The 25,865-nt window shown below is 41.8% G+C and overlaps 1 protein-coding gene and 1 long non-coding RNA gene across 2 annotated transcripts in view; one reads left to right on the top strand and one right to left on the bottom strand.

Annotated features, from left to right (window-relative positions):
- Positions 1-6,235: 6,235 nt before the first annotated feature.
- Positions 6,236-13,209, bottom strand: LOC133220902 (uncharacterized). Its single transcript, XR_009727806.1, has 2 exons — positions 11,732-13,209; positions 6,236-6,460 (listed from the first exon to the last, which is right to left on the bottom strand). It is a non-coding gene; the product is annotated as an uncharacterized LOC133220902 (long non-coding RNA).
- A 2,890-nt stretch (positions 13,210-16,099) lies between these two features.
- The window catches only part of ZDHHC17 (zinc finger DHHC-type palmitoyltransferase 17), a 73,169-nt gene continuing 63,403 nt past the window's right edge, over positions 16,100-25,865 (top strand). Inside the window, exon 1 of the mRNA XM_061369383.1 lies at positions 16,100-16,379. Coding sequence (XP_061225367.1) covers positions 16,317-16,379 — 63 coding nt within the window. The 5' untranslated portion in view covers positions 16,100-16,316. The remainder of the gene's footprint in view (positions 16,380-25,865) is intronic.

Genomic DNA, 25,865 nt, shown 5'->3' with positions numbered 1-25,865 from the left:
ATAAAAAGTAATGTTGCTGCATGTTAAACAGAGTAGGTACAGAAGTCAAGGTTACAGTTCACTTGGCAGAATGATGTGTTCGGCACGTGTGGAGGAAGAACTTTAACTGAACTGTAAAGGTTAGAGAGGTTAAACCTCTCAAACATGGTTGCTGGCAGGTTTGGCTGCCTCCCTCTGGAGACCCTTTAATAAAAAGTCTTGTATATTGGTCTACTTTTGCAGTGATAGCCATAAATATGCCAAGTGAAATGCAAGCTAATTAGAAAGCACTTATTCTAGTCCTCCAGAGTGTATTAAGATGGAGAGTTTCACTTTCAGGCTACAACTTACTCCTTTCACATTCATCCCTGTTCTTCTCCTGTTGTAAGATTTTCCACTTCATTCAGTGACAAGGCAGTACATCTAGCAGGTTTTCAATGTAGATTTCTTCCTGTGGTTGTTCTGAGTAGAAGTCATTGTGTGTGTGTGAGGGGGGGGTTCAGTCAGAAATGTCCTTCAAAAAGTGCAGCATCAGGTTCTTTGTCCATCCCATCAATCTCCAACTGGGATATGGGATTTATTAGATTCACAACTGGTACTAAATGTCTGTGGGTTCTATATACTGTTCCCTAATGGGGTAACACAGTACTGACTCCCCTACGGCTATGTCAAGGCTACCCAGTGAATTTATTCAGCGAATTTGATGAAGCAAACAATCTAAAGAGGCTAAATACATTTATTTAATGACAAGCAAGTGACTTGGAGATAAGATGGTGAAATTGTTCAGAATAGAACAAACAGAGGAAGTTAAATGAAATTTTATCTTGACATTCTTTGATATTTTTGAGATAAAAAAACAACTTCTCAAGTCCTTTTAATAAAACCAACCTCTTCTACAGTATTATCTTTGCCTGTGGTTGAGTTACTGGCTACTTTATCTTCAGTTGTGACTACAATTCAAATGTAAGACAGACTTACTTGAACTATTCCTTACAAGTGAAAATATGGGGTCCATGGAAGAAGGCTGGCATCTCACTGCAGGTGTTGGAAAAATGGATCATTTGCACACTGATCCTCTTTGTCTTTATCTATACTTATGACAAGTGACCTCATCTTTCTTGCCCTTGTTTGAACATTGCCAGTTAAGGAAGCAGAAAGTAGCCTAGAACCAGGCTGGATGGTTTGAGCCTTAAACTTTTCCAATTTAGAGAACTGGAAAGGGATTCTGGCCTTTTTAGCCACTGTCAAAGGTTATCTGTCTAGAATTTGGCTGGAGCTGGACCTAGAAATGTTGGAGGAGGAGTGTTGGCAGTAAGAGAGGAGAGTAGTCATTGAGCTGGATTGTCTTCGGAGTGGGTTTAAGTTGAACACTGGGATGGGCTGCTGGGATGGATTTGAGTCCCAGACTGGCAAAGTGTGATGGCCTAAGGAGAAGACAGAAGTGAAGTTTATGGTTTCAGTTTTACAGGTTGAAGGCCAAAGGCTGTGGCTGAGCAAGGAGAGGGCAAACTAGGTCTGTGCTGGCTTCATTTCACTGGGTCTATGTACAGCCCTGCCCCAGTCAGTTGGGGTTGGTATGCAAGGTAGGTTTTGATATCTGACATTAGAAAATTCCTGGGTAGGGCTGTGTCCTGGGTTCAGCAGTAGCGGTCGTTTTTCTCCTTCTTAGTAGCTGTTGCACTGCTGTATGTTTGACTTTCAGCCTGGGAACAGAGCTGATAACACCGATGTTTTTAGTTGCTGCTCAGTAATGTTTACTCTGACCAAGGACTTTGTGAGTCTCATGCTCTGCCAGGGAGGAGGGGAAGCCGGGACGAAGCAGAGACAGGACACCTGACCCAAACTGACCAAAGAGGTATTCCATAGCACAGCACGTCATGCCCAGGATGTTGAACTGGGGCAGTGACCTGGAAGGGCGAGATCACTGCTCGGTTGGGCTGGGTGTCAGTTGGCAGATGGTGAGTGGCTGTATTCTCTTCCCTTGTTATTTCCCTTATCATTATTATCATTGGTGGTAGCAGCAGTGGTTTGTGTTATACCTTAGTTACTGGACTGTTCTTATCTCAACCCATGGGAGTTGCATTCTTTTGATTCTCCTCCCCATCACTCTGGGAGCAGGGGGAGGAAGGGGGAAGGGAGTGAGAGAGTGACTACGTGGTTCTGAGTTACTGACTGGACTTAAACCACAACAGGCTGGAACGCTTTACTGGTAAAATACAGACTGCAGAGGGCTCTAATATGAATGTTCACTGCCCCACAACGGCCATTTTATTTGATGGTGGGAGGGATACAGGCCCTGGGTCAGGCATAGGGATGGTGCAGTAGTTGCTGCATGGATTGTGTGACTAGGCAAGGATTTTTGGTCCAATGCACAAATCTCCCACTCTCTTGCCAGGCTTCTGGATGTGCTTCAGCTCTTGGGTCTGGCCTTGAGCAAGAAAGCAAGGGGTAATTGAGGGAAATCAGTATTTTGCATGTGTCATAAAATTTGAGCTCCTTATTCCTTATATCCGCTATTCTAGGGAATATTTGGCAATTGCACTGCAAGGAACATGCAGATCCACAGTCTGTGAATCTGCTTCCTCTGACATGCAATAGATGGGTCACAATTAGAGCTAGGTCAGGACTACAATCTGACAAATTTATCAGATTGCTGGCTGCCATATCTTGCTCACATTCCCAGGGCTAAACTAATTGCCAGATTTAGGGTTTATCTGAGTATTAAGTTTTTCCTTCATGTCAGATTGGCAGAGGATGAGCAGCTTTTGCTCTCCTGCAGGGCATGGTGCAGGGTCCATCTGTTAGAAATTCTCCAGGGATGTTTCAGCTAATGGCAGAACTGTGCGTCTCTTCTGTTCTCTTTAAAGTGACGCCACGGTGTAATTTTTGAAGCTTTTTGCCTTTTGTACTAATAGTCTTGTAATTGTTACATGGTGTCAGAAACTGCTTTATGGTACCAGATTTAGATAAGGGAGTGGATACTCTGAGGATCCATCTGAGCCTAATATTGATGCCATTACAGTGGGATCGCAGGGAGTTGAATTCAGTCACACAGAAGCTCCTTTCCAGTCCCACGTTCTGCCTCACCCCCTGCACGTTCAGAGGGATCATGTGTCCCCCTTTCTGTCTCCTGTTCCTGTTTAGCTGCTGCTCTTCAATTTTCTCTTCTTTAGATATATGCTTCTCTCTCTGTCTATGAGACTACCTAACAGCCTAAACAGAACGTTTCCAAAATAATTGTGTAAGATTAACGATACCATCCTATACTATTTTGATAATTCTCACCCCTATCTTTCAATTCCTGAATTAGCTTTGGAGCCAATGTTTTCACAGAGTGCTGGAAATGAATGTTTCATATAGCTTGGAAGCTGTGATTCTATGTTTTCATATGAAACATGGCATTGTTTCAAACATAAATAACTCAAAGGCAGCAGCTAAACTGGGTCAGAACCAGTGAATCAATGTAAGTGGAGAGGATGTTAGTGAAAGTAATGTGATCTTTATCTTCAAAATCCCATAACCACTAAGCCTAGAGAACAAACTGCTGTATGTCTTTGGACTGGATGATTAGCCTTCTAGTGACAAGCAGCTTTGGTTTCTGTTCTTGGTAATAATGAATCATCAATAGTCGATGGCTTTTTAAATCAGGCAAACACACAGGTCTTTTTCTGGACAGGACAGGATGTTTTCTGCATCTCAAGTGTCTTGAACCACTTACTGGATATCATCCAGCCCTGGTGAAATAAGGACTAGCCAGCAGGAGTAAACAGAAGTTTAAATAAATAGGTTTTGTTCTCCTAGTGTGGGAGAGTAAGAAATGCAGACATAGACATATAAAAGGAATTGTCTGCATGAGGCCTTCTTTTCAAAGGCTTGCATGGGGAGTGTAAAGCTGCTCTTAAACATGCACTTCTCAGGCAATGGCACAAATGGCACACTGTGCAAACTGTCTTCAGCTTTAAAAGAGGCTGCTTGGGTAGAAAGGAGGTTCTGTTGCCTGGTTTTCTAATTCTCTAGGCATTGTTTTTGGAAATATCCTGTACAAAAGATATTCTGTACAAAGCTCTGGGGAAGAAAGTAAATTCTTTTCCATTTTTGAGTGCCTGGGATCTGTGAACACTAGAAACAGGCCGAAGCCTTGATGCTATTCTTGACATTTCAAAGTCAGCTAAGCTAAAAGTCAAATACTACTTAACCACAGAAAAGGAAAAGATTATGGCTAGTATTCCAGTTTAGACACAAGACCTGATAGCTCGCTCGTTCCCTTGCCCCAGCCCAAAGCCTATATACATTCCATGGGGGAAGATTAAGTGCAATTTAAAAACTAGAAAGCAGTGCCTGTATGGTTAGCAAACACGTGGTGAAGAAGAAAAATTTGTTTCAAGAAACGATGAGTAAGAAATGCCCCTATTTTCTCCCCAGCCACCCTTCCTTGTTTCTTCAGTACCCTTCTTTCTCTCTCTTTTGGTGCCTCTTTTAATGGTTTCTTTGTCTGTCATTTTCTCTCTTTTCTCCAAAGCTTTACTGAACTGACTCAGATTCTTTTCTTTCCTTACTCAAGAGTCTTTTTCTGGTTTCTCATGTGCCCCCCACACCCCCTCAGTTTACACCTTGTCTTAGTCTTTTCCTCTTTTTATTTCCCAATGTACTTATTGAAGCTGCTGCCAATTTAAAGCTACTGGCAGAGGGCAGGACCTGGCTTCGCTCCACAGATGAGCTCTTCATGGAATGAAAAATTTGGGAAGTCATTAGGCTTCATAATCTGCACTATGTCTTTGGAGACAGTGTTGAGGTTCATTAGTGTATAATGCAATAAGCACAAACACAGTGATAATGTGTCACTGGAACAAAAGAGAAGAGCAGATTCTGATCTCAGAGCATTGACTGATGGAAGTCTTAAGTAACTTTGTTGATACTCATTTAATCATACTGTCTACATCACTGCTTGCAAGGATACCCACTGCCTCTTCTCTTAAGCAATGACCCCTGCAAATACTGGATCTGATTCACAGCTATTTTCGCTGAAGTTTTACACCAGCAGAACTTCACTGATTTCAGTGCAGACAGGCCAAGTTTAGTGATATAAATGAATCCAAGAGTAGCAAACCTAGCCTATATATTTCCTCTGACTGCTTTCCAAAAATCTTCATTTATATTTTGAGAATCTCTGCATTTCTGTTCAATTATTCGTGTTTGACAGAATCTGCTCCAGCACTATTGTGCTTTAAAAACTGGAACCTCCTCCAAAGTATAGTGCAAAAAAGATAAAACCTGTTATTGTCCTTGAAGGGTAAGCTGCAAGGCTGCTGGTTCTGTCCTTTCAAGTAGGCTGATAGGTTTGTGTCCTATTGTGTCAGTTCATGGTTCCTGAATGTATTCTAAAACATCTCAATTACTTTCTATTTTACAGACATTTTTATTAGATTTATAATCTCATGCCTCATATCCTCAGAGTGTCTTCAGCACTCTGCCATTGCTAAACAATTATCATGAAGATGTATTTTCTCCCTGATGGATTCTAAGCTTTTCTTCCAGAGGCCAGATTTTATTGCAGATTTTATGTCAGGACAGGAGAGGCTCATTGTTTCTTCTTAATTGTTCCTACTAGAAGTCAAAAATATAAATACAGGAAGAAGGGCTGGAGTGATAACCCAGGCAAGAGAGAGAGCAGGTTTTGACATCCAACATTCTAATAAAAATTCATTTCATGCTCCTGCTGACCTCATTCTTCTTGATTCATAGCAGATAAACAGAACACCTATCTCTTTTTTCCTCTGCACCAGAAAGGCCAGGCTCATCTCTCACACAGCATCTTTGTTGCAGAATAACAGGCCACAGGACAGCAGGTAGTTTTGGAAGCTTCAAGATTTTGGCTCTTCTTTCTGCTCATGTCTGTCACCTTGTCCTCTTCATACACTGAAGAATTTCACCAAGCATAGGTGGTCTTAACCCCCAAAAGACCACAAATGAAAAAGCATGTTAATGCTGTCCCCAAAATATGATACTTCAGATCTGTCTGTTATGCTCTTTTTTTTCTACAGTAAAACAACACAGGAATACATTCCCAGCTTTCAGATAAAAGTGTCAAATTCATTAATTAGCTGTCAAATTAATACTAAGTCTAACCTTCCATTCCACTTCCTATTCTTCTTAATACTGTATTTGAAAATGGGGATCCTGACAATACAGCAGGGAAAAGATGTCTTTCCTCCAGTCATCACAGTAGCAGCGTCATAGAGATGTGAGACTTCCTAGAAGCATTGCACATGACATATTTGATTCATATAGCACACATTTCAAATAGATATTTTAAGGAACACATGTATTAAGGAATTAAAGGACAGCATGTGAAGGAATCAGGCTAGACTTCTCAGTTTCAGCATTTGGGAGATGTCCTACCAGCTGGCTGTCGTGAAGTAGCAAACTTGCCAAGACTACAGACTGCTGACATACTTTGGGATCAAAGGAGAAGATGAAGAACCTGGAAGACAGCAACAGTTTGAGAAATTAAATAATAAGATTGTCACAACAGACTTTCTTGATGTAATTCCAGTGGGCCCTTAAGTATGTAATAAAGAGTATCATTAGGTTTTTCACTAAAAGGCTAATCATGACAAAGATTTGTTTAATTTTGGGGAAAAAAAAAAAAGTTGGTTTCATGTCTGCAGAAGTCCCACAGTTTGAAGCTATTGCTACCAAGTTTAGTTCATTTATTGATTCTGTCATTCTGAATGCCTTCTTCCCCATGCATCTGACAGGTGCTTGAAATACTACTACAAAACAATGACATGCAAATTCAAGCCATCATCCTTTTCACAAACATATCATCTTCAGAAGCACCTATATTATTCCGGAGCCAAGGCAATTTCACTCATAGGAGTGAAAGGATGGGGTGATATCCTCCCCAAGGGAAACACCAAAGGCTGTAGCCTCTGCTGGGGTCACTCACATACTCTCCCATCCAAATGCAGTGCCCGTTGAGCTGATGTCTTCACAGTACAATACCTTTCACAGGTGGGATGTAGGGTCTTTCCCATCAGCCAGAGAAAATGGCTTTTATCTACTTACAGTACAAGCAACTCTATTATCCACCATCTCCCAGTAAAACACTGAGAGGGTTCATTCTTGCCAGTAATAAATAGAAGTAGATAAATACTCATGGTCAATAGTAAAATATTTAATGTTTCAATTCACTGTGGGGTTTTTTCCCACCCAATTTCTTGCAAAGGTTGGCAGTTCCCTGCTTCCACATCCTGGCAGTTGCCTGTGTGTGTAGGAAAACCCATGTCTTGACAAGAAAGAAGCACATGACCAGAAGTTTGAAGTGCTCAAGCCTGATGAGAGTTAGCCTTCAGCTTTAAATGACTACAGGTCTTCCTATATTGCTTCTTTTAAAAAATCACACAGTTGCAGCTGCCTCCATTCACTGTATTTTGCATCTCAACTCTGCCTTCTCTCTGCATCTACCCAGGGCTTAAGATAGGAACTGAGCATCTGCAAAGGGCAAACTATAAACACTGAGTGAGTTCCCAAGTAAACAACATAGCTCACTACAAGTTGTGCTTATGTGTGGTGACACTTCATCTAGGTGCCTGTAGTGTCTTCATTTCCTCCTTTATACTGAAGATCTGTTTTGATTTGTTGCCTCTCTCTTGTAAAACCAGTATTGTAAAAATCCTTGGAACTTGGTTCTGATGTGCATCTCTGACCATGTGCACAGCTGCATGGTCCCAAACCTCAGCTGGGTTCTCATGAACTGTCTCTGCTAATCCCGGAGTGCTGCTCTGTTACTCCTTCTGCCACTCAGTCAGCATAGTAGCTCCATGCTGTACTGAAGGGATGCTCAAGCTTGGGTCAGCCTGTCCTGTAGCTCTTCATGTGCACCTCCATCCTGCAGAGCACCACCTCTGCCTTCTCAGCACAGTAACAAATGGAGAGGCTTTTTGGTGGTTTTTGTTTGTTTGTTTGGTTTGTTGGTTCTCCTTTTTTTTCTTTTAATATTGTGTGAGAGGCAGAACCAACCTTGTGATGACTGACAATAGTCTGCAGAAGGTGCAGATTATATTGTATGTATGTATGTTTTGGTCTGCTTAAGTAGACTACCTTGGGCAGGAACAGTAGAGTAATATTTGCCATACAGTTGTGAGGCAAAAGGAGCCATGAAGTGAGAAGGAATGATTTTATAGAGCTATTCCATAAATCAAGCCCCAAAGACCCCACCATTCCTGACTGTCCCTGCCCAGCCTCCCAGGTCTGCCCCTACCCTACCAACCCTGTCCGCCCCAGGGGCTGGGATCCAGGTCCGCACAGGCCTGCCCTTCCTATCCTGTACCCATCCCTGGGGATGCTGGGGCTAGACTTCCCCCCCCCTCCCTTGGGCCACCAGGTGCCCAGGCAGCAGCAGATCTGCTGCTTTGCCTGGAGCTGTGGGAGCTGTGGGGCAGGGTGCTAGGAAGAATTCCTGGGTTAAAAGCTGAGAATTCCAGAAACTGGCTGTCAGGAAAAATGAAGATATTCGTAAGAAACTATGCATATGGCTACTAATTCTGTATTACATTTCATTTCACCTTCACAGAATTATCCCTTCCCCCTCTGAGACTGGCAGGGACTTGGTTAGTGTTAGACAGGGGAGCTCACATCAATGCAACAGCCAGAATATTCTCAGCTGCAGTATGCTGACCTGCAGCATCATAGATGAAATTGATTATTTTTGCTGTCAGCTCCCTCCTGCTCTATTAAAATTCAATTTTATGGTGCAATGTTCCCTATGGATGTGTTTTGTCATTTGTTTCCAATACATGCTGAAAGCATGTATGTGCTTCTAGCAAATGCTGAAACCTGAAAGAAATAGCTTGTAAATCAGCAGCAGCAGGCTGCAGTATGATAAACTCCTTGCTTTTTTGTTACCATATAATATGTGACCATTTGTAACAGTTTTAAAGCTCAGCTATATGCTGTCTATTAAATACCATTCTGTGTGCCAAGCCTTTTAGTTCCACTGTATTAAAGCGTGAGCAAGCCTTTTTTCTTTATTTTTTAGGAATGCTAAAAGCATCAACCCTGAATGAAGCCCAAGGTGACCAAGGTCGTGATCTTGCAATTTCCCAAGTGCAGCCAGGTCCCATTACTGCCAAGATGAGCAGTTAAAGTGCTGTGAAATCTCCCAAGTGGTGGCACTTTTGAGAACATGGGCTGAAACAGTCTTAAACTGTGCAGCAATTTAAGGGAAGTCTGCCTCGTTGAGCTGTAGGAACCATCAGTGCTATTTTAACTGTTACCTCAGTATATGAAGGGAAATAACACAGGCATGGCATTAGCGCACAGGGAGTTTTTTTTCCAGAAAAAAATCATGAAAAAGGACTAAATCATCCACCTGTTCCTGGAATTATCACATTTCCCATGTTTTGTGATGTTTCTGATTAGGCATTGGTTTTGGTTTTCATCTGCAAGCTGAGAAAGGCAGACTTGGAATAGTGCATCTGTAGATTTCCATCCTCCCCTAACCCAGATCTTTGCATAGCAGATAAGAGCTGCATAAACAAGGCTCTCAGCTCTAATGTGACAGCTCAGTTCTGCATTTATTCTAAAAACAGTGCCACTGGTTCATTTCCTGCAGCTCCTAGACTTGATTATATTGGCTATACGCCTCCTATACATTTTGATATCTTTAGCAATTCCCAAGCACATCATATAAACATACAACTGTCTGAGCCCCAGTTTTCTTTTTAAAAATAATTAATATTTCATTATGTAGCATGATGTTTAACATCCTGTGCTAAGTATTAGTGATGCATGTTTGAGTTCGCAGTTCAGATTTACTCAGGAGGAGTGGGGAAGAAGGCAGCTTTCCCTCTTAGTACCCCTGTCCATGCTGTGTACACTCTAGGTTACAACTGAGGGAGCAGACATCAGATAATAGTTCAGTTGGGATTTTTCCAACACTTTTACCTCAATCTAGGAGCATTGTTGATACTGTGTGGTATCTAAAACTGCCTGGCATGATATACAGTGGTATTTGAGAAATAGTAAATGGTGGTATAAGTAGACACTGTCTGACATTCCTCTCTTCACAACAATGTAAATCAAGATGACCACGACTGAAATTCAGAAGCAAATTCATAACTATAAAACAAAAATTCATGGCTATAAAATTGGTGCAGGAGCACTGCCAGGCTCTCTGATGTGATCCTCAGAAACAAACTGCCCAACGTAGCCACTGCAGCTATTCCTCTTCATTGGCTGCGCTGAGGACTCTGTGCTCAGTAGTGAGGCAAATCACCTCACCTGCTGCTCTCTTGTCCTAACAGCTCTGACGTGCTGTGGCATGTTACATACACAGTCACACAGTTGAGTGTCTGCTGTCCCCAGCCAGCCGGGCTGACAGATGCTGCCACCTCTGACTGAGTAAGGACACCAGGTGTCCCCTCATGAATCCTCTCCTGAAGTGCCATGGGTTTCAGCCCAAAACACACTGAAGATTCACGCTGCCTTGGAAGAGGGAGCTGGAGCCTGCAGTGGTTCTGAATCTGTCCCACAGTAAGGTCTGCCTTTCAGGGTAGCCACCTTCTCTCAAGAGGGCAAGGCAAACTGTTGTGAGTAAAACAGGTTGTATTCACATTCACACAGCTGTCAGAGCTCTGAAATGTTACCACAGAGGCAGTGACTGCAGCTACAGGAGGCACTGTATCAACCAAATTCACTATCTTTGATATCTAGTACGAATGCTGCATATTTAATGTTCTCTTAATGCACTTGCTTTGAGAGTATTTTCAGATGGATTGTATTTTTTATAGGCAAATTCCATGAGGGGTTTGGGCAGAGTGATGCTCAGTAAACTATCCCCGTTTTCCCTCCACTGTGTCTTTTCCTAAGGAGGAATTATTTGTGTTGTCCTTATAAAAAGTGGTTCTAGTTTGACTTTAGGTGTTAGGTATTGCTGCAGATTATCTTAAGTTTCACTGAATCTTTCTGTATTTTGTGTGTGTTTGTGAACAATTATCTGTAGGAATATCGTGATTTAAGAACTTAGCCTTTATGTTACCATGGGTTGCTTGAAATCTGACTCTGTGTTGCTTGAAGTCCCTGTTCTCTGTAACATGTTAGCTTTAGTCCTTACCCTCTAGACCATAACCAAAACACCTAGGGTCTATTGTATATAGGATGAGTTATTTGACAACCTGGCAAGGTAGAAATCTAACCAGCCAACTTGGCAACAAAATTTACTTTTAAGGTGTCCTGAACTGAACTGCCTTCATTATAATACTACAAAGCATACCCACATTTGAAAAGACTCTGCCCAGGTGAAGACCCTTCCTTCTTGCAAGGGTAGTAACAGAAGATAATGACACTGCTAATATCAGAATGGTATGTAAATCACTAACCAATCATCGTAACTTGTAGTTTTCAGGTATAAATGTAACAATGAAATCAGCATGGGGTGTGCTTGATTTGGGGAAATTCCACCTAGCACTCAGCCCTGCAATAAAGAAGTGCCTGCTTCTTAATGCTGCACTGGTATTAAGGAGTTTTATTCTCCTGACTTCTGGTGACAGTATCACCCTCTGCCAAGCACAGCGAAAGAGCTGTTTGTCACCAGTTTAAATATTTTTCTTGAAGCTGTTAAACTGCATTTTGGGGCATCACAGCCTATCTCAACCAAAGAAAGGAAACCCAGGAATGGAGCCATGATCCTGTCTCAGCTACAGCCATATACAGTAGAGACACGTCTTTTCAAAAAGAAAAATGGGCATACCAACACAGTTGCTTCTCCACAGCTTTTTTTCATACTGGATAGAAAAAGTCACTTGTGAATCTCTCCCTGTAATGGAAAGCAGCTCACTAGTTTCACCTGAATTTTTCCTCTGGTTGTTTCCTGCTATGAGAGAAGATTTGGTGAGTAAGAGATTCTAAAGATGCTGAGGGCCTACAGCATGGGATTAAAATGAAATTACTGAAGCAAGTTTCACTGTCGCCTTCCAATAGCCAGAAATGGGAGACATTGGTGGCAGTGCAGTATATGAGTTGTGCTGTCATAGCTTAGAGAGTGAGCTTCAACCAGGCAGATGCTAGGACAACGAAAAGATGCTGGTACTCCCAGAGAAGAAAACCCTACACAGCCTGTAAAGGGTATGTTTCTGAGTCAAGTGAGTACTTAGACACTCAGGAACATGGTAACTGTTCATGCTGTAGTTTGCTCTGCAGAAACATGTAACAGAAATGCTTCCAAAACCCAGCAGCAGGAACAGACTGGAGGGGAGGCCACCTGTGGGGTTCAGTAACCCAAACTCATGGGCTTTTAGCTGCCAAAACTGGTCCAAACTGTGTGAGAACCCGGTGCTCTCCATCTGGGAATGAATGCAGAAAGAAAAGCATGAACCTGGATAAACCTAAGCAGAATGACATGTTTCATACGTTTGTTTTGGTATACACAGTTAGATGGATGGATGCCATTTCCAATACAGAAAACACTAGACTCAGACAGTAATGTAGTTAGAAAATGCAGTGTAGATTGTGAATAATGAAGATAATTACTCATAGTTCCTCTGTAAACATACTCAGGGAACAGGAACACAATGTGGCGCTCCCAGGTATTTTAGCCCGTAGGTACATTTTTATGGGTGTCTATGCAAGGGAAAACTTCAGAGAGGACTCAGTATGGTGGCAAATCCATCTCATGGTGTATTAATTAGATTAATGAAAACTATGTATGAAAAGTGAAGGACAAACACAGCTCTGTAAAGATACTCATTCTTTTAGGGTTAGCTAGGGTATTTTTGACTTAGCACCTATTTTTGCACTGAGACATTCCAATATGTTCATGTTAAGTTTTGCCCTGCCAGGAGAGCAAATACTTAGCTTTAATTGCAATATTTAGTTGCAATGGAAAATATTGTTTACTCACAGTTTTAATCAGTTTAAATGGCAACAACATAATACAAAACTGCTACTAAGACGTGTATGTTAAATGTTTTTAATTTCACTGCTACATTTCACAGTTTAATGGAGACAGGAGCTAAAATAGCTGCACAGTCATCCCTAGTACTGAACTACACATGTGGGGGTGTGTTCTAGAAATACATCTCCTCTCTTCCAAAGGTGTTTTTTTTTCCCCCTAGTAGTTTGTTAGAAAAGGTAAAATTCGTGCTGCAGAATGGAGAATCATAAGACTTTCTGCTGTTGACTCCACAGCTCAGCAGTGTTTTGGCTTGCCTGAAAATTAAAAGGTATCCAGAACTTGTTACCTTTTTCACAGCTAATTAATGTAAGCCAAAACAAATGAAAGAAAATCTGTGTATCCGTAGTATTGGTGACCTGTGTCTTCCTTTTGTGAGACTGGAATCTAAAATTATTTTCTAGTGCATGCAGTACTTAGCCAATATTATAGACCTGCCTTGTAAGTAGCCTGTATAAAACCTCTGGTCAATATGTGAAACAGTTCACATACCAGTCATGGACCATTGGGTGCAACAATGAAGAAGAACATTTCCTGCCATTGATGAACAATAATTCCTGGCATTTACAAGGCATCTTTAACCTGACAGCCTTAAATTGCTCTGCAGCAATACTAAATTCTCAGAGTACCTCTCTGAATTAAGTGATAAAGTACATAACTTACAAGTGAGCAAAGAAAACAGAAGGGTAAGATAATTTCTGGTCAGATAGTGAATTTTTGGCAAAGTCCAGAAAAACATGTAACCTTACAGCCTCCTAGATTTGTTGAAAAGGAGATGTCAACTTTGTTACTGAAGCAGATTAGGTTTGTATCTCCTGTTCATTCACTCTGTACTGATGTAAACCTGTCTGTAATGCCAGCGCAAATATATATTCCTGTAGTTTTGTTACTGGTGGTAGAAGGGACACTTGGTTCTAAACAAGGATATGATTGGCTGCATGTGAATCACAGAATCACAGAATGGTTTGGGTTCGAAGGAACCTTAAAGGTCATCCAGTTCCAATCCCCCTGCTGCCATGGGCAGGGACACCTTTAATTAGACCAAGTTGCTCTAAGCCCAATCCAATCTGGCCTTGAACACTGCCAGGATGGGGCAGCCACAGCTTCTCTGGCCATCCTGTGCCAGCACCTCACCATCGTCCCAGTAAAGAACTTCTTCTTGATGTCTGATCTAAATCTACCCTCTTTCACCTTAAAGCCATTTCCTCTTGTCCTGTCACTACATGTCCCTTAAAAAGTCCCTCTCCAGCTTTCTTTAAACCCCCTTTAGGCACCGGAAGCTGCTCTAAGATCTCCCTGGAGATCTTCTCTTCTCCAGGCTGAACAAACCCAGCTCTCTCAGCCTGTCTTCGTAGCACAGATGCTACAGCCCTCTGAGCATCTTCATGGCCTCCTCTGAACTCGTTCCAACAGCTCCATGGTCCTATGGTGTTGGAGCTGAATGGTCTGAATGCAATGGTCCAGCTGGTGTCTATACCCACAGACAGTCTTAAGTTTAATTGCAAAAATTCTCTGTACAGATGTCTCTCAGAACAAAATTGGTTTCAAAGTGTGTAGACCTGTGAAGAACCAGCTATGAATACCTAAACAGCTGTCATTTACAACACAGTTCAGAGCCATGGGATGAAGCATAGCTTCTTCAGACTTGCAAGGCAAAATAGTCTGCACAGTAAAAAATACTATAGAGATTATTGGCTACTTTATCACCCTTACTTTTATCATAAATATGAGTGAAGAACTGCTGTGTTTGATGGAATTTCTATTTCTCGGGTGTGCAGGGGGCTGGAAACTCTTCTTCAGGCAAATCAGATTGCAAATTACATCTAAACACTGGTACATTTAGTACTACACACAGTCAAAAAAAGATCCTCTCCTATACACTCTGTGTCTTGTTCTGCTCATTTAGCATGTCACCACCTTTAACCATGCTTTGATTCTGTTTTCAGACCTGTTTCACACCGTCAGTTTCTAAATCCTATGTCATTCTTCTTCCTGACAAATGTAAATATATTTATACAGCAAAAAGATGTTTATGGCTTAACATTTTAATAATGCTGTAGTCAGTTTTTACTAGTGCTTCTCTGTTACACTTTGTATGAGATATGAAAGAGTAACAAAGAGAATATTACTGTGGGGTTTTAGGCTTATGAGCTTAATGTATTATGATACAACAAAATGTATTACCTGAAGTTCCTTTTCTTGTAAATGCAAACAAAAGCACCATAGACATGGAAATAAAAACCAGTGGCCAAACCAGCAGTAACATTCGGTAATTGCAAAAATACTTTTTCTTTTTTTTTTTTTTTTTTTTTAACAAAAATGTAATTTATACAAAAAAGTTTGAAATGAGGAGCGTTAGGGTCCCTAATCTTGGCTGTATGTGTATTACACAGCTTGTAAGAACAGAAATGACGAACTAAACAGAACCAAACCATTTTTCCCGCAGGCTGTGCTTTGACCCGCGAACCCGCAGCAGATAGCTTGGCCATCTGGATGGCATGTATGACAGGATGCAAGGAATCACCCCTTCAGATGGGTACAAACGGTTGGGAGGAACCCCTTTCAGACGCTGGGGCGAAGGGCGGGAGAGTCAAACATTCTTGAAGCTGAGAGGGAAAGCCTCGTAAGCTCTTGATTTCTTCCTGTGCTCTCTTTACTACCCAGTAGGCATCAAGGTAACTTCACAAGAAAACTGGACAGGAATTACTTAGTCTGGAACCAAACCAGCATTAAACGTGCAGGGGAGCTCTTGTTTTCACTCTCATTCCAAATTATAATAAACTTAATTAAGCTGAAGTACCTCACAAAACCTAAATTAGTAAGTATCCATTTCAAGAGATACTGGTATCTCCAAAAAGTGACAGGCTCCTCCAAACAACAAAGTAGCTACCAAACATTTGCTTTCCCTTAGGTCGGCAGAGGCCCGCCTCAGAGCCGCCCAGGGAAGCTGCCGCTCCAGCCCTAAGGGGTCGGGGCTGGGTAAGGCCGGCCTGAAGGAAAACATGCGGGCAGGCAGGCAGCGAAGTTCTCCCGCCTGTGATCCGCCAGTTGCAACCGTCCGCTTTGAGATCCGCCGCTGTCTCCGCCGCAGGGCTCCGAGGCCCGTTATCGCCGCCGCCCGCGGCTCCGGTAGGGGCGGTGCCGGAGAGCCGCCGTGGGAGCACCGCCCCTACCGGAGCCGCTGCCGCCGGCGGCGCAGACCGGCAGCCTCTGGCGGCGGAGCCGGGCCCGCACCCCCCGCTGCCGCGCGCCCCTCAGCGAGGCACGAGCCGCCCTACGGCCACGCACCCTCCTCCCGCCGGAGCGGGAAGGGGGGGTGAGAAAGTAAGCGCAGCGGGCGCGCGCACATTACCCGGCATGCAGCGGGCGCTGCGCTCGCACCAAGATGGCGGCGCCGCTAGAGGAGTACGAGAAAGAAGCGGGTTGTGTCCCCATCCTGCACCCGGAGGTGAGGGCAGCGCGCCGGGAGGCGGTGACGGGCAGGTTCGGGGCGCGGCCGGGACGGCGCCCACCCGCGGGAAGGGTGGCGGTGCGAGGCGAGCGGGCGGGGTGCGTGGAAGGCGGGAGGTGCGCCGCCGCCTCCTCCCGCTGGCGGCCTGGGTGTGCTCGGCGGCCGCCGGGAGGGCAGGGCAGGGCAGGGCCGGGCCGGGCCGGGCCGCGGCAGGGAGGTGGCTAGGTGGGAGGAGGATGCGGGTATTGCTGGAGGGGAACAGGGCTGCAGGCCCTCCTGTGGTGCCCTCCCTGGCGGTGGTGGTCTCGCCCGGTACCGTGCAGGGGACTGAGGCGGGCGGTGGGGGCCCGGTTACCTCCCGGCCCGCGGCTACCCTGCGGGCAGAGCAGCCCCAGATGGTGCCGCAGCCCCGGCGTCCCCGACCAGCAGCGCTCGGTGCCCGGCCAGGCTCGGCGGTCGACCCAGCCGCCCCGGGGGGGTGCTGTGGCCCGTTAGCCCGGGGGACGCGTTTCGGAGGAGGAGGAATAAATGTTTCTTCCTGTGTTTTGCTGACAGCGGCCTGGTGGTCTGGCCTGGTCCCATCCAGCCCAGCGCTCCCCGGGTGGCGTGGGGTTTATTTTGAAAGAAAAAGGTCTGTCGTTTCCAACGTGTTGGACAGGCAGTGGGAGGAATGCTTATAGGTGATGTGTGGAGGTAGCTTCGTGACACATTTTTGCCCTTCTTTTGTGCCACCTACCTCTTGTCAACAGCGCGAGCATTCTTCAGGACCGGTGCGATTGTTTTGAAATGTATTTTAAACAGTTTAGAAAATTTCTTACGTGTGGGCTTGTCACCTGATACATTAAGGATTGTAAGAATTGATTTTTCAGCCTACGAGAAAGATTAGTGCGTATGCCAGGCTCTAGTTTTTGTGAAGCAGATGGTATTCCTGTTCCTTAAACAACATCTCAAAGACACTTTTAGTTTTCTTGATGACTGAAGACGCTTTATAGGCCTTTATGCAGTTGTGTATCCTACCCACTCCTCTCTACTTCTCCAAACTGTGCTTGCTTATGACTTTAAAATAGACCTGTCTGTTCAGAAGTTTAACTAGCAAAGCCATGTAAATAAGTGTCTTGATATATATATTTTGCAGTTTTATTTTTTTTAAAGTGATATGCAAAGGCTCTTGTTACATGTTCCTTCAGACTAACTGGAGAAGTACTCTCTCATTTGCAGTGTCTGATGTTTTTCAGAAGTTACAGAAGTTTTCAGTAATGATCCAGATTGTTGGATGTTGACACTTTGAAAGAAAATGTTGTTAACTTGTGGAAACTTAGATGGGTAGTCTGAAACTATAAAATAGATAAGAATCATTTACAGGCTGTTAGAAAACAATTATGTTCCCAAGATCAAAGACAGTATTTGTTAAATTAACTTTGAATGATTACTATGTGGAGAACAAACATGTCTCAGTTTAAATTGGGGGTTTTCACTAGTTGAGCAGTCTGGTAGAATTTTATACTGTTGCTTTGGTGTCTAGGGCTGAGTGTGTGTACAAAAGATATGGAAGGAAGTTAGTAGATACTGTGTTCTGTAACACCAGTGTGAACCTTTTAATATACAATAAATATCACTTGTCTGTCTTGTCTTGAAGGGGTTTTACTTGACTTTTTGGTGGAAATGATGAGTGTTATTTGACTATGTCTTATTTACAGGGTAATACTTAAATGGATTTGAGTGGGTGTCCCCAAGTCCTTAAAAATCCCTTTGTGGAGATAAGCTTTAAAAGAGAAGGATGTTTTTAATGTTGGTGGTGAGACCGGCTGTTAAAAGAGCATTTCTGGAGTGCCTGTTAAAAGCTTGAGTATTTGTTACCGTAGCAGTATTGTCACAGGACCTGCCCACTGAACAATGTACTGCATCTGTGCTCAGTCATTTCTGAAGGTCAGGGGCCTTAATACTCAGTGATTTCCACTTTTAAAGAAAATAGCACCATATCCTTATGTAAGTAGTGACGTTGGAGCATATAATCAGTGCTTACATTTGTATATGTATAAAAATGATGCTTTTTATAGGACTGTCAAAATCTTATGATTTCTTACATTTCCTTCTCCTGTTACCTGTCATGCAGCTTTTTCAGATGTTTTTCCTATGTGTATATTTTTTTATTTTTAAATGAGACTTTCACTTTTTACTATCTTTTTGTTTTGACTAATTTGGATTACATTCCAAGTTTTTTGATGGGCTTTTTTGAAAGGAAATTTTTGCTTTCATATGGGCTCTATGGCTTGCATCTTGCCATGAGATATTATGAATACAGTATTAGCATTGTAGGAAAGATGTTCTTAGGAGCAGTGGGGAAAAATATACTGGAGTACTGTAAGATCTTTGTAAGATCTCAATGTTTATTTGTGAAGGGTTCATCTGAAAGTGGTGATTCAAGTAATTCTGATGAGCAGAGGTAGAAACACTGCTGAAAATATGAGTGCTTTAGGAAACTGATGATGTGTCTGCTTTTGGTGGGTTTTGTGTAGTATCTTTCTGATTAAGTTCGTGGGCCTCTCTCCATCCCACGTGAAAGCAAGCTGAACTTATATAATAGACTCTTGCTTCAAAGGGTATTTATTCTCTCATTCTGACCACAAGCTCAGTTTAGTATGTCAGTGTAAATCCCACTGTTTTCTGCTAGTAGTGTTGCAGGGTGACTAGTGGAACAGCGAAGCATATAAATATTTTTAGTGGGGAAGTACAGTAACATAAATTGCTCATGTAATACAGAATGATCTTATAGTATATAATAGATGGGTGGAAAAATGCTGGCTAACGAGTCTTGGAAATAGTTGCTAGAGGGAATTATTCCTGAAAGTCTTCGAGGAGTTAGTCTACTGGACTCAAGACTTTTTTTCATGAATTAATTGGAAGTAATAACAAAATTGCCATTAATATACCTTGCAGGTGAACACAATGGGTAGGTGCTAAGCAGGGAGGACAGCACAACTGTACAAAACCATGTAGAATTTGTCTGAAATTGTTCTAGTAAAACAAAGTGCACCTTAGTGCAGCCATATTCAAAGTAATGCATTGAAGGTAAGGAATGTAAGCATGGGATTGTATCCCCAACTTTATTGACTGGTAGGATATAAATATGAACAAGCAGCTCAGCAGAAGCTCCCAGTATAATGCTTTGATTAAAAAAAATGTAATGTGTTCTTTGATTTATCTTTTTTTTTTCCTTCCCCTAAGGTTGGTTTACTGATGAGAGCAAGGATAGCCTGTTGGCTGAGCATGTGGTAATACTAACAATTAAGTTTTGTCTTTAAAAGTAATTGTTAAACAAGGAGGAGTGTAGAAAAGAGTTAATAAACAGTTTAATAATGCCTTAATGCTTAAAAAAGACCCTGTTCATATTAGCAGAAATAGTGAGAAGCATCCTTCCCCCCCCTCCCCCCATGTGACTACTTTCATACTGAGATGTAGTGCTTTATTCAGGTTATACTGAACAAGATCCAGTGGCTGGAGAGTGAAGCTGAATGGCATCAAATTGAAAAGTAGGAATGGTAAACAGTGAGGATGAGTAGTCATCGTAAGGAAGAAAGGAGGACAGGGCTGGATTTAACCAGCTCTTAATGTTTTCAGTTTGAGTTTGAATGTCTTTCTACAGACCAAGTGGGAGCTTTTGACTTCTGGACACGGATAAATGTTGTGTTTCGAATCTGTGAATACAAGCGAGTGTAGATGTTTGGGGTGACTGATTCTGTGGGTGATATGCCACCTCTTACATCTACTTGAATCCTTCAGCAGGATTGTGGAGTGCATGGATGACCAAAGGGAGGGCGTTGGCTGCCCTGCAGTGGGATATTGGTAGCTCCGAGAGAGGCAGAGCCTCCATATTGTGCCTGGGATGGCACAGTAACACAATGCTGTATAGTGCCTGCTAGTTTGTTTCCTTCCCCCAGTGTTCAGGTTTCTGGTGACAGTTACCTGTCAAGGTACCTGCCTTGCAGTGGGTTATGGTAGCTCCAAGAGAGGCAGAGCCTCCATATTGTGCTTGGGGTGGCACAGTAGCACAGTGCTGTATAGTGCCCGATAGTTTCCTTCTCCCAGTGTTCAGTTTCTGGTGATAGTTACCAGCAAGCTCTCCTTCCATTTATACACTGTAGCCCTAGTATGGGAATGCTACTCAATACTGTTTGCACTTGTTACTCTTTGAGTAAATGATCTTAGTAGGCCTTCTGACTTCACATTCTTTGGATCTTCTAAACAAGAACAATGTCCTGTTTTGTGGGAAGTGATAGGCTTGGATGGTTTATTTCAAAATCTAAGGAGGGGGGGTGTAAATATTTAAAAACCTGATTTTGTTTGTATTACTCATTTTTGTTTGGAAAATATTCTTGGTGTGTGTGGCCTAATATGTCCTGAACTGCCAAAGGTGTTTCAGGTGTTCAGGGCTGTGTCTTCTCCAAAATGGTAAGAACTGTTACTGGGGAGGAAGATCTGTTTTGTTACTGCTGTGCAGTGCATCTACCATTGTCCTTAGGCTTATGGGGTATGTTTGAGAGAGTTGGAAGTTATCAATCCCAGCTGAAACGCTTCATTTCAGTCTTTGTTTTTCTCTGTGGTTTAATTTGTAACTACCTAGGAAGTTAGAAGCACAGTATCTCCTTGTAATCTTTGGTGATGGTGTGAAGAAGATAAGTAAACTTATTGCAGATAGCTTTGGCTCTAATTTCTTCTGTTTAAAGTGCCAGTGAAAGGCTTGATTTTACAGTCCAGCTATATCCCCTGTGGAATTCTGTTGATTTTGTGTGGTGCTGTATGAGGGTGAAGTTTGTTCTTAATTGTTCTGTGAAGGTGTGAGACTTTATTGTTAGGATCACTCCAGGGACTAAGTTTATACCTGTGACCTTATTCAAAGACCAGTTATTGTTTACTGGTATTACTAAAGAGGAGAATGGAACCATGAAGTGTGAGGCAGATTGGTGGGCTTATTATTGAAGCTTGAGTCTTGCTTCATGGGTCACAGTTAACTTCATAGTTTGAGGCCAGAGGGGACTGCAGATCTAATCCACCCTTCTAATGCAGGCATTCAGGGTTCTTCAATGAACTAATTTTCTTTATAGGCAGGATACTACTTATAAAGCAAACAGGAAAATAAACACAATCCAACAGTAACAAATACTGTTGTATAGTTGGTAAAGTTGCCTCCAAATGTAATTAGTCTAAGACCTAAACCTGTTTTTAGTCTGAATTTAATTCGTTTCTCTTCGTTACATCTTGAGGATACCTATCCAAATACAATTTGTCTGTATTTATTTAATATGCTGATGATTATCAGATCCCTACACTGTTATGGTCTGCAGCCATACTGACCCTTTTGAGTCTATTGTGAAGTCCTGTTCTTTCATTCTTTCAGTGTTTTCATGGCATTGCTCTGAGTGCAATAGCTGTTGTAGTGTACTCAAAACCAAAACACTATTCTAGTAGTCATACCAGGGCCAGTTGCTGTAGTAAAGCAACTTCTGCATTCTTGCTCAGCATTCCCCATATGTAGAGACTGTTGTACAGATCCTGCTGGAAACTCTACTGTGTTGGAAGCTTGTGCCTAGATGATTACCTATCTCAAAGTCAGTGCTTTCTGGAGAATTTCCAGGATGGGTCTTCATTTTAGATATGACTTTGCTACTATTAGTATGTAAAGTAACCTTATTCTGGCCTCTTCCAACTTTCCCAAAATAATATAAGCTACATGGTGTGAGAAGCAGAGTATTATGTATCCTTCTCCCCACAGTTGTTTGGCTCTAACCATTGTTTACTCCTAGGTTTCAGACAATCATGAAATAAGGTGGGGGCAGATACAAGCTCTGTAGGATGCTTAGTACCCTCTCAGTAGTGTTTTCATATTGACAGTACCTTAAGGTTTAAAAAATGTGAGCTACTGAACACAACAAGAACAAGAGAGGGGCTTTTTTTTTTTTTTTTTGCTAGCATAGTCCTTAACCAGGACATTATGTATAATAGTCACAAAACAAATCATAAGAATAAAGCTTGTTCACCTCTAGTTTTTAAGACTTGCAAGATAGAGCACATGAACTTTCTGTATATTCTAATTTCTTAATCAAAATATCAGACAATACTAAATCAAACATTGACATTAACTGTGTTTGACCATTACTACTTCTTTATCATCTGGAAGTGCTGAGTTTATTTTTCTGTGAAGCCATAGTACTTAGCATTACTAGTCTTTGCTTTTTTTTTTTTTTTTTAGTTCTGTATCAAACCTAGAACAGGCAGCACTAAGTTTAAATGGAAACCATTTATAATCCATAATCTTTTATCCAGATCATGGGAGTTTCTTCAGTCTTAATGAAAAACAATGTTCACATCTTTGGGCTATATGGTTGGCCTGGCCTGACCAGCCTGTACTTTAAAGGAGTTTAATAATATTTGTTGTTGTATTACGAAGCATTTTATCATGACAACAGGATAGGATTTATGTTTTCTGGCTTTTTCCTCAGGTTTTTTTCTGCACTTATTGAACATTTTCAAGTTGTGTGGGTTTGTGTTTTTACTGACAGTTCTATCATTCTTACATTGTAATCTTGACAACTTTTGCCCATTTCTTTTGTTGTTTAAATGCTCCTCACCTTGGTAGGGTTACGGATGTCTTGTATCCTTTCACTTGCTTTTCAGTTTTCCATATTTTTCCACTTTGTCATGCTCACTGTCAATGCTTCTCTTGCCATTTTACAAGATTGTTTTTACAGTTGTTCTCACTTCTCTTGTAAACTACAGTTTTTCACCACTTTGGGCTTTTTCTGAATGGTAACGTGGCTTCTCAGGTATCTAGTAAAACACCTAAACCAGATTTCAACTATTTAGAATTTTAACTCTACATGTTTTCTTCAGATTTGGGCAGTAATTGATTTTTAACTTTGTGAAATAGGCCCTCTTAAAGTTCAGTGATAAATATCTGGTTTGACCTGAATTTGTTTTGACTCAGTCTGCCTTTACTTGTTAAACACAGATTTTATTTCTCTCAGATTTCACAGGTTTGAAGTCTTTCAACAGCATTCATTTCACTGTGTTTATCTGTTTGTTCAGGATAGTAATGAGGCATTATAAACGTGGAAGAGGGTTACATTTTAACTTTGCAGAATCCAGTTTATGGCAATAAAGAGGAAAATGTTTGCTGTTTGCTTGAAAATTGGGTTATATTGTCATTGATACTTACATGTTTAGATGGGAGCAGCCTCAGTAATTGATATTTCAGCAGGTACACTGTCCTCTGCTGTTTTTCAAAGACTATTTGACATAAAGAACTGGCTTTCATAGCATCCTTGTAGTTGAAAGAAACACATGGGTCTCTTACGCCTGAGACAGTAGAATAAAGTCAAAAGCTTTTTCTGAAGTTGGAGGGAGTCTGTCTGAATTGAACCCTCAGGCCTGTCATGCCTAGTACATGGTATAACATTAGAGTACAATTTGTCTTGTGCAATTTTCAAATCTAGTAATTTCTTCCTACGCTTGTAGATGCCCTTAGGTCTTTAGATGCATTTCCTTGATTGTGTTTGTAAGGGGAAAGGTGCTGAAAATGTGGGTAAGTGTGAATGCTGTGGTCAGAGTTGGAAAGCTGCTTAAGACCAGGGGAACGTGAAGATGACTCGAGGGACTGCAGTAGCAGGAGAGGAAAGACATCAGAGTGTGCTTTGAAAACACTTCTATTGCTGGCTTTAAAGGGTGTGGTTTTGCAATTGAGTTTAATCTGGTCTAAAGCCACGATAAAACCCAGACACCTTGCAGTTGTGTGGCCAATAGGTGAATAGGGATACTTGCTTTGTGAGTTAGATCCTAACTGAAACCATTTCTGTGCTGTTGTGAGAACTGGTAAGAGATAATTGAAGATGGGCAGCCAGGACTGTGAGTCTGACCACTCCTCTTGAGGGGAGGTCAGTTTTAGCTTGACTTAGCTAACTATGAAACTTACCTTTAAATGCTTCCAGCTGCACACATTTGCTAATAGTATTTGTCTGGCCCCAGGATAAGCCAGTTCAGGAAAGCAAATCAGTAGAAAATGCATCCAACTAAAAAACCCCTGAAGATTGTATGTATCTTGTGCCGGTTCACTCAACCTACTCATTGTGGGATCAAGTGCACTGCAGTACTGGCAGGAAGGTACAGGGTGACCTGGTGTGACTGATTGGAAGCTTCGGAGTTGGATAGAATAGAATCACTGTGAACTGTCACACCATAGATTTGCTAAGCTGTGTCACATATGCTGCAGAAAAAGTGACTATCAGCATGAATAGAAGCACCTTTCATGCACTTACTAGTTGTGGTAGGTGAACCAGCTTGCATTTATCACAAGTGGGAAAGAGAGTTTGCTTAGCTGGCTCCATTTGCTGATTCGAGGTGGTGGTGGGAATGGTGAATTGAAGTTTTCCACGAGGACAGAATGCAATTCGTACTAACTTTCTTTTTTTTCTGTATCTGCCAAGGAGAAAAGAGGGCCCGTGGCTGGGTAAGGCTAACTGCTCTTTCTGTCATATTTACCTGCTAGTGCTATGATTCTTGATTTAATTTTTTTCCACTGTTTCTCAGAGACGAGTTAGCTATCAACTCATGAAGTAACAATTTACCTTTGAGTGTGGTTTTAGCAAATACTTGCTGAATAAAGCAGAACTTTTGGTATACTTTTTTAATATGTAATATTACCGGGTTTGAAAATTTAATGAATAGTATTGATCTTTGAAAAAAGTATTTTCAAAGTACCCTTTTCTAGGAATTTTTAAAAGAAGAGTCTGGCTTTTTTCCTTCAAATAGCTGAGGATCAGGATTGAGCTAGATAGGTGCTTAGGTGCATTTTTGAAACTGAGCACTTAAAAGTGTAATGCATATTTGGTTTCAAGTTAATCTCATGATGACTGAGTATTAATGCTAGGTCTCTTAGGTATTTTTTTTATGTGGAGAGTCTCTAAGCTCATATACCTTGGGACTCAAGTCTGTTGAAATCACTTAGTGAAAAATACAGTTTTATTTCTGTTGAAATACCGATGTTTTGGCTAAGAACACAATGCAACACCCCTTGAAAAGTAAAAAATAATTTATGTACATGTTATTGTAAGCCGCTGACTAAACCAAAGCTTTAAAGTAAACTTTAAACCATAGTATTTTAATTTTTTAACCTTTACAAATGCTTGTGAGCACAGCTGTTTTAAATAACACTTGGTGGTGGCACTGTATGTGTAAATACAAAGCCTCTGAAAAGGCTACTTGTGAAACTATTCCCTCCTGAAGTATAACACTGTTGAGTTTAGGAGCTTCTGTAAGTAAATGACTAGAAAGCAGTCCATTGGTTGTGTTTGCTTTGAAGAAGCAAAACTTGCTCATTACCAGCTGTGCCTTAAATCATGTGATCTCTGACCTCTGCATAGAGTGGTTGGATTAAGTGCTTGAGTTGAGCATCTCTGACTAGTTAGTAAAAAATGAGACCTACACCGGAGT

The sequence above is a fragment of the Neopsephotus bourkii genome, unplaced genomic scaffold, assembly GCF_033783945.1.
Source record: "Neopsephotus bourkii isolate Nb327-2 ecotype Australia unplaced genomic scaffold, CSIRO-AGI_Nbou_v1 NB_1493, whole genome shotgun sequence".
In the NCBI taxonomy this organism is placed as follows: domain Eukaryota; kingdom Metazoa; phylum Chordata; class Aves; order Psittaciformes; family Psittacidae; genus Neopsephotus; species Neopsephotus bourkii.
This window is presented reverse-complemented; position numbering and strand designations above follow the sequence as displayed.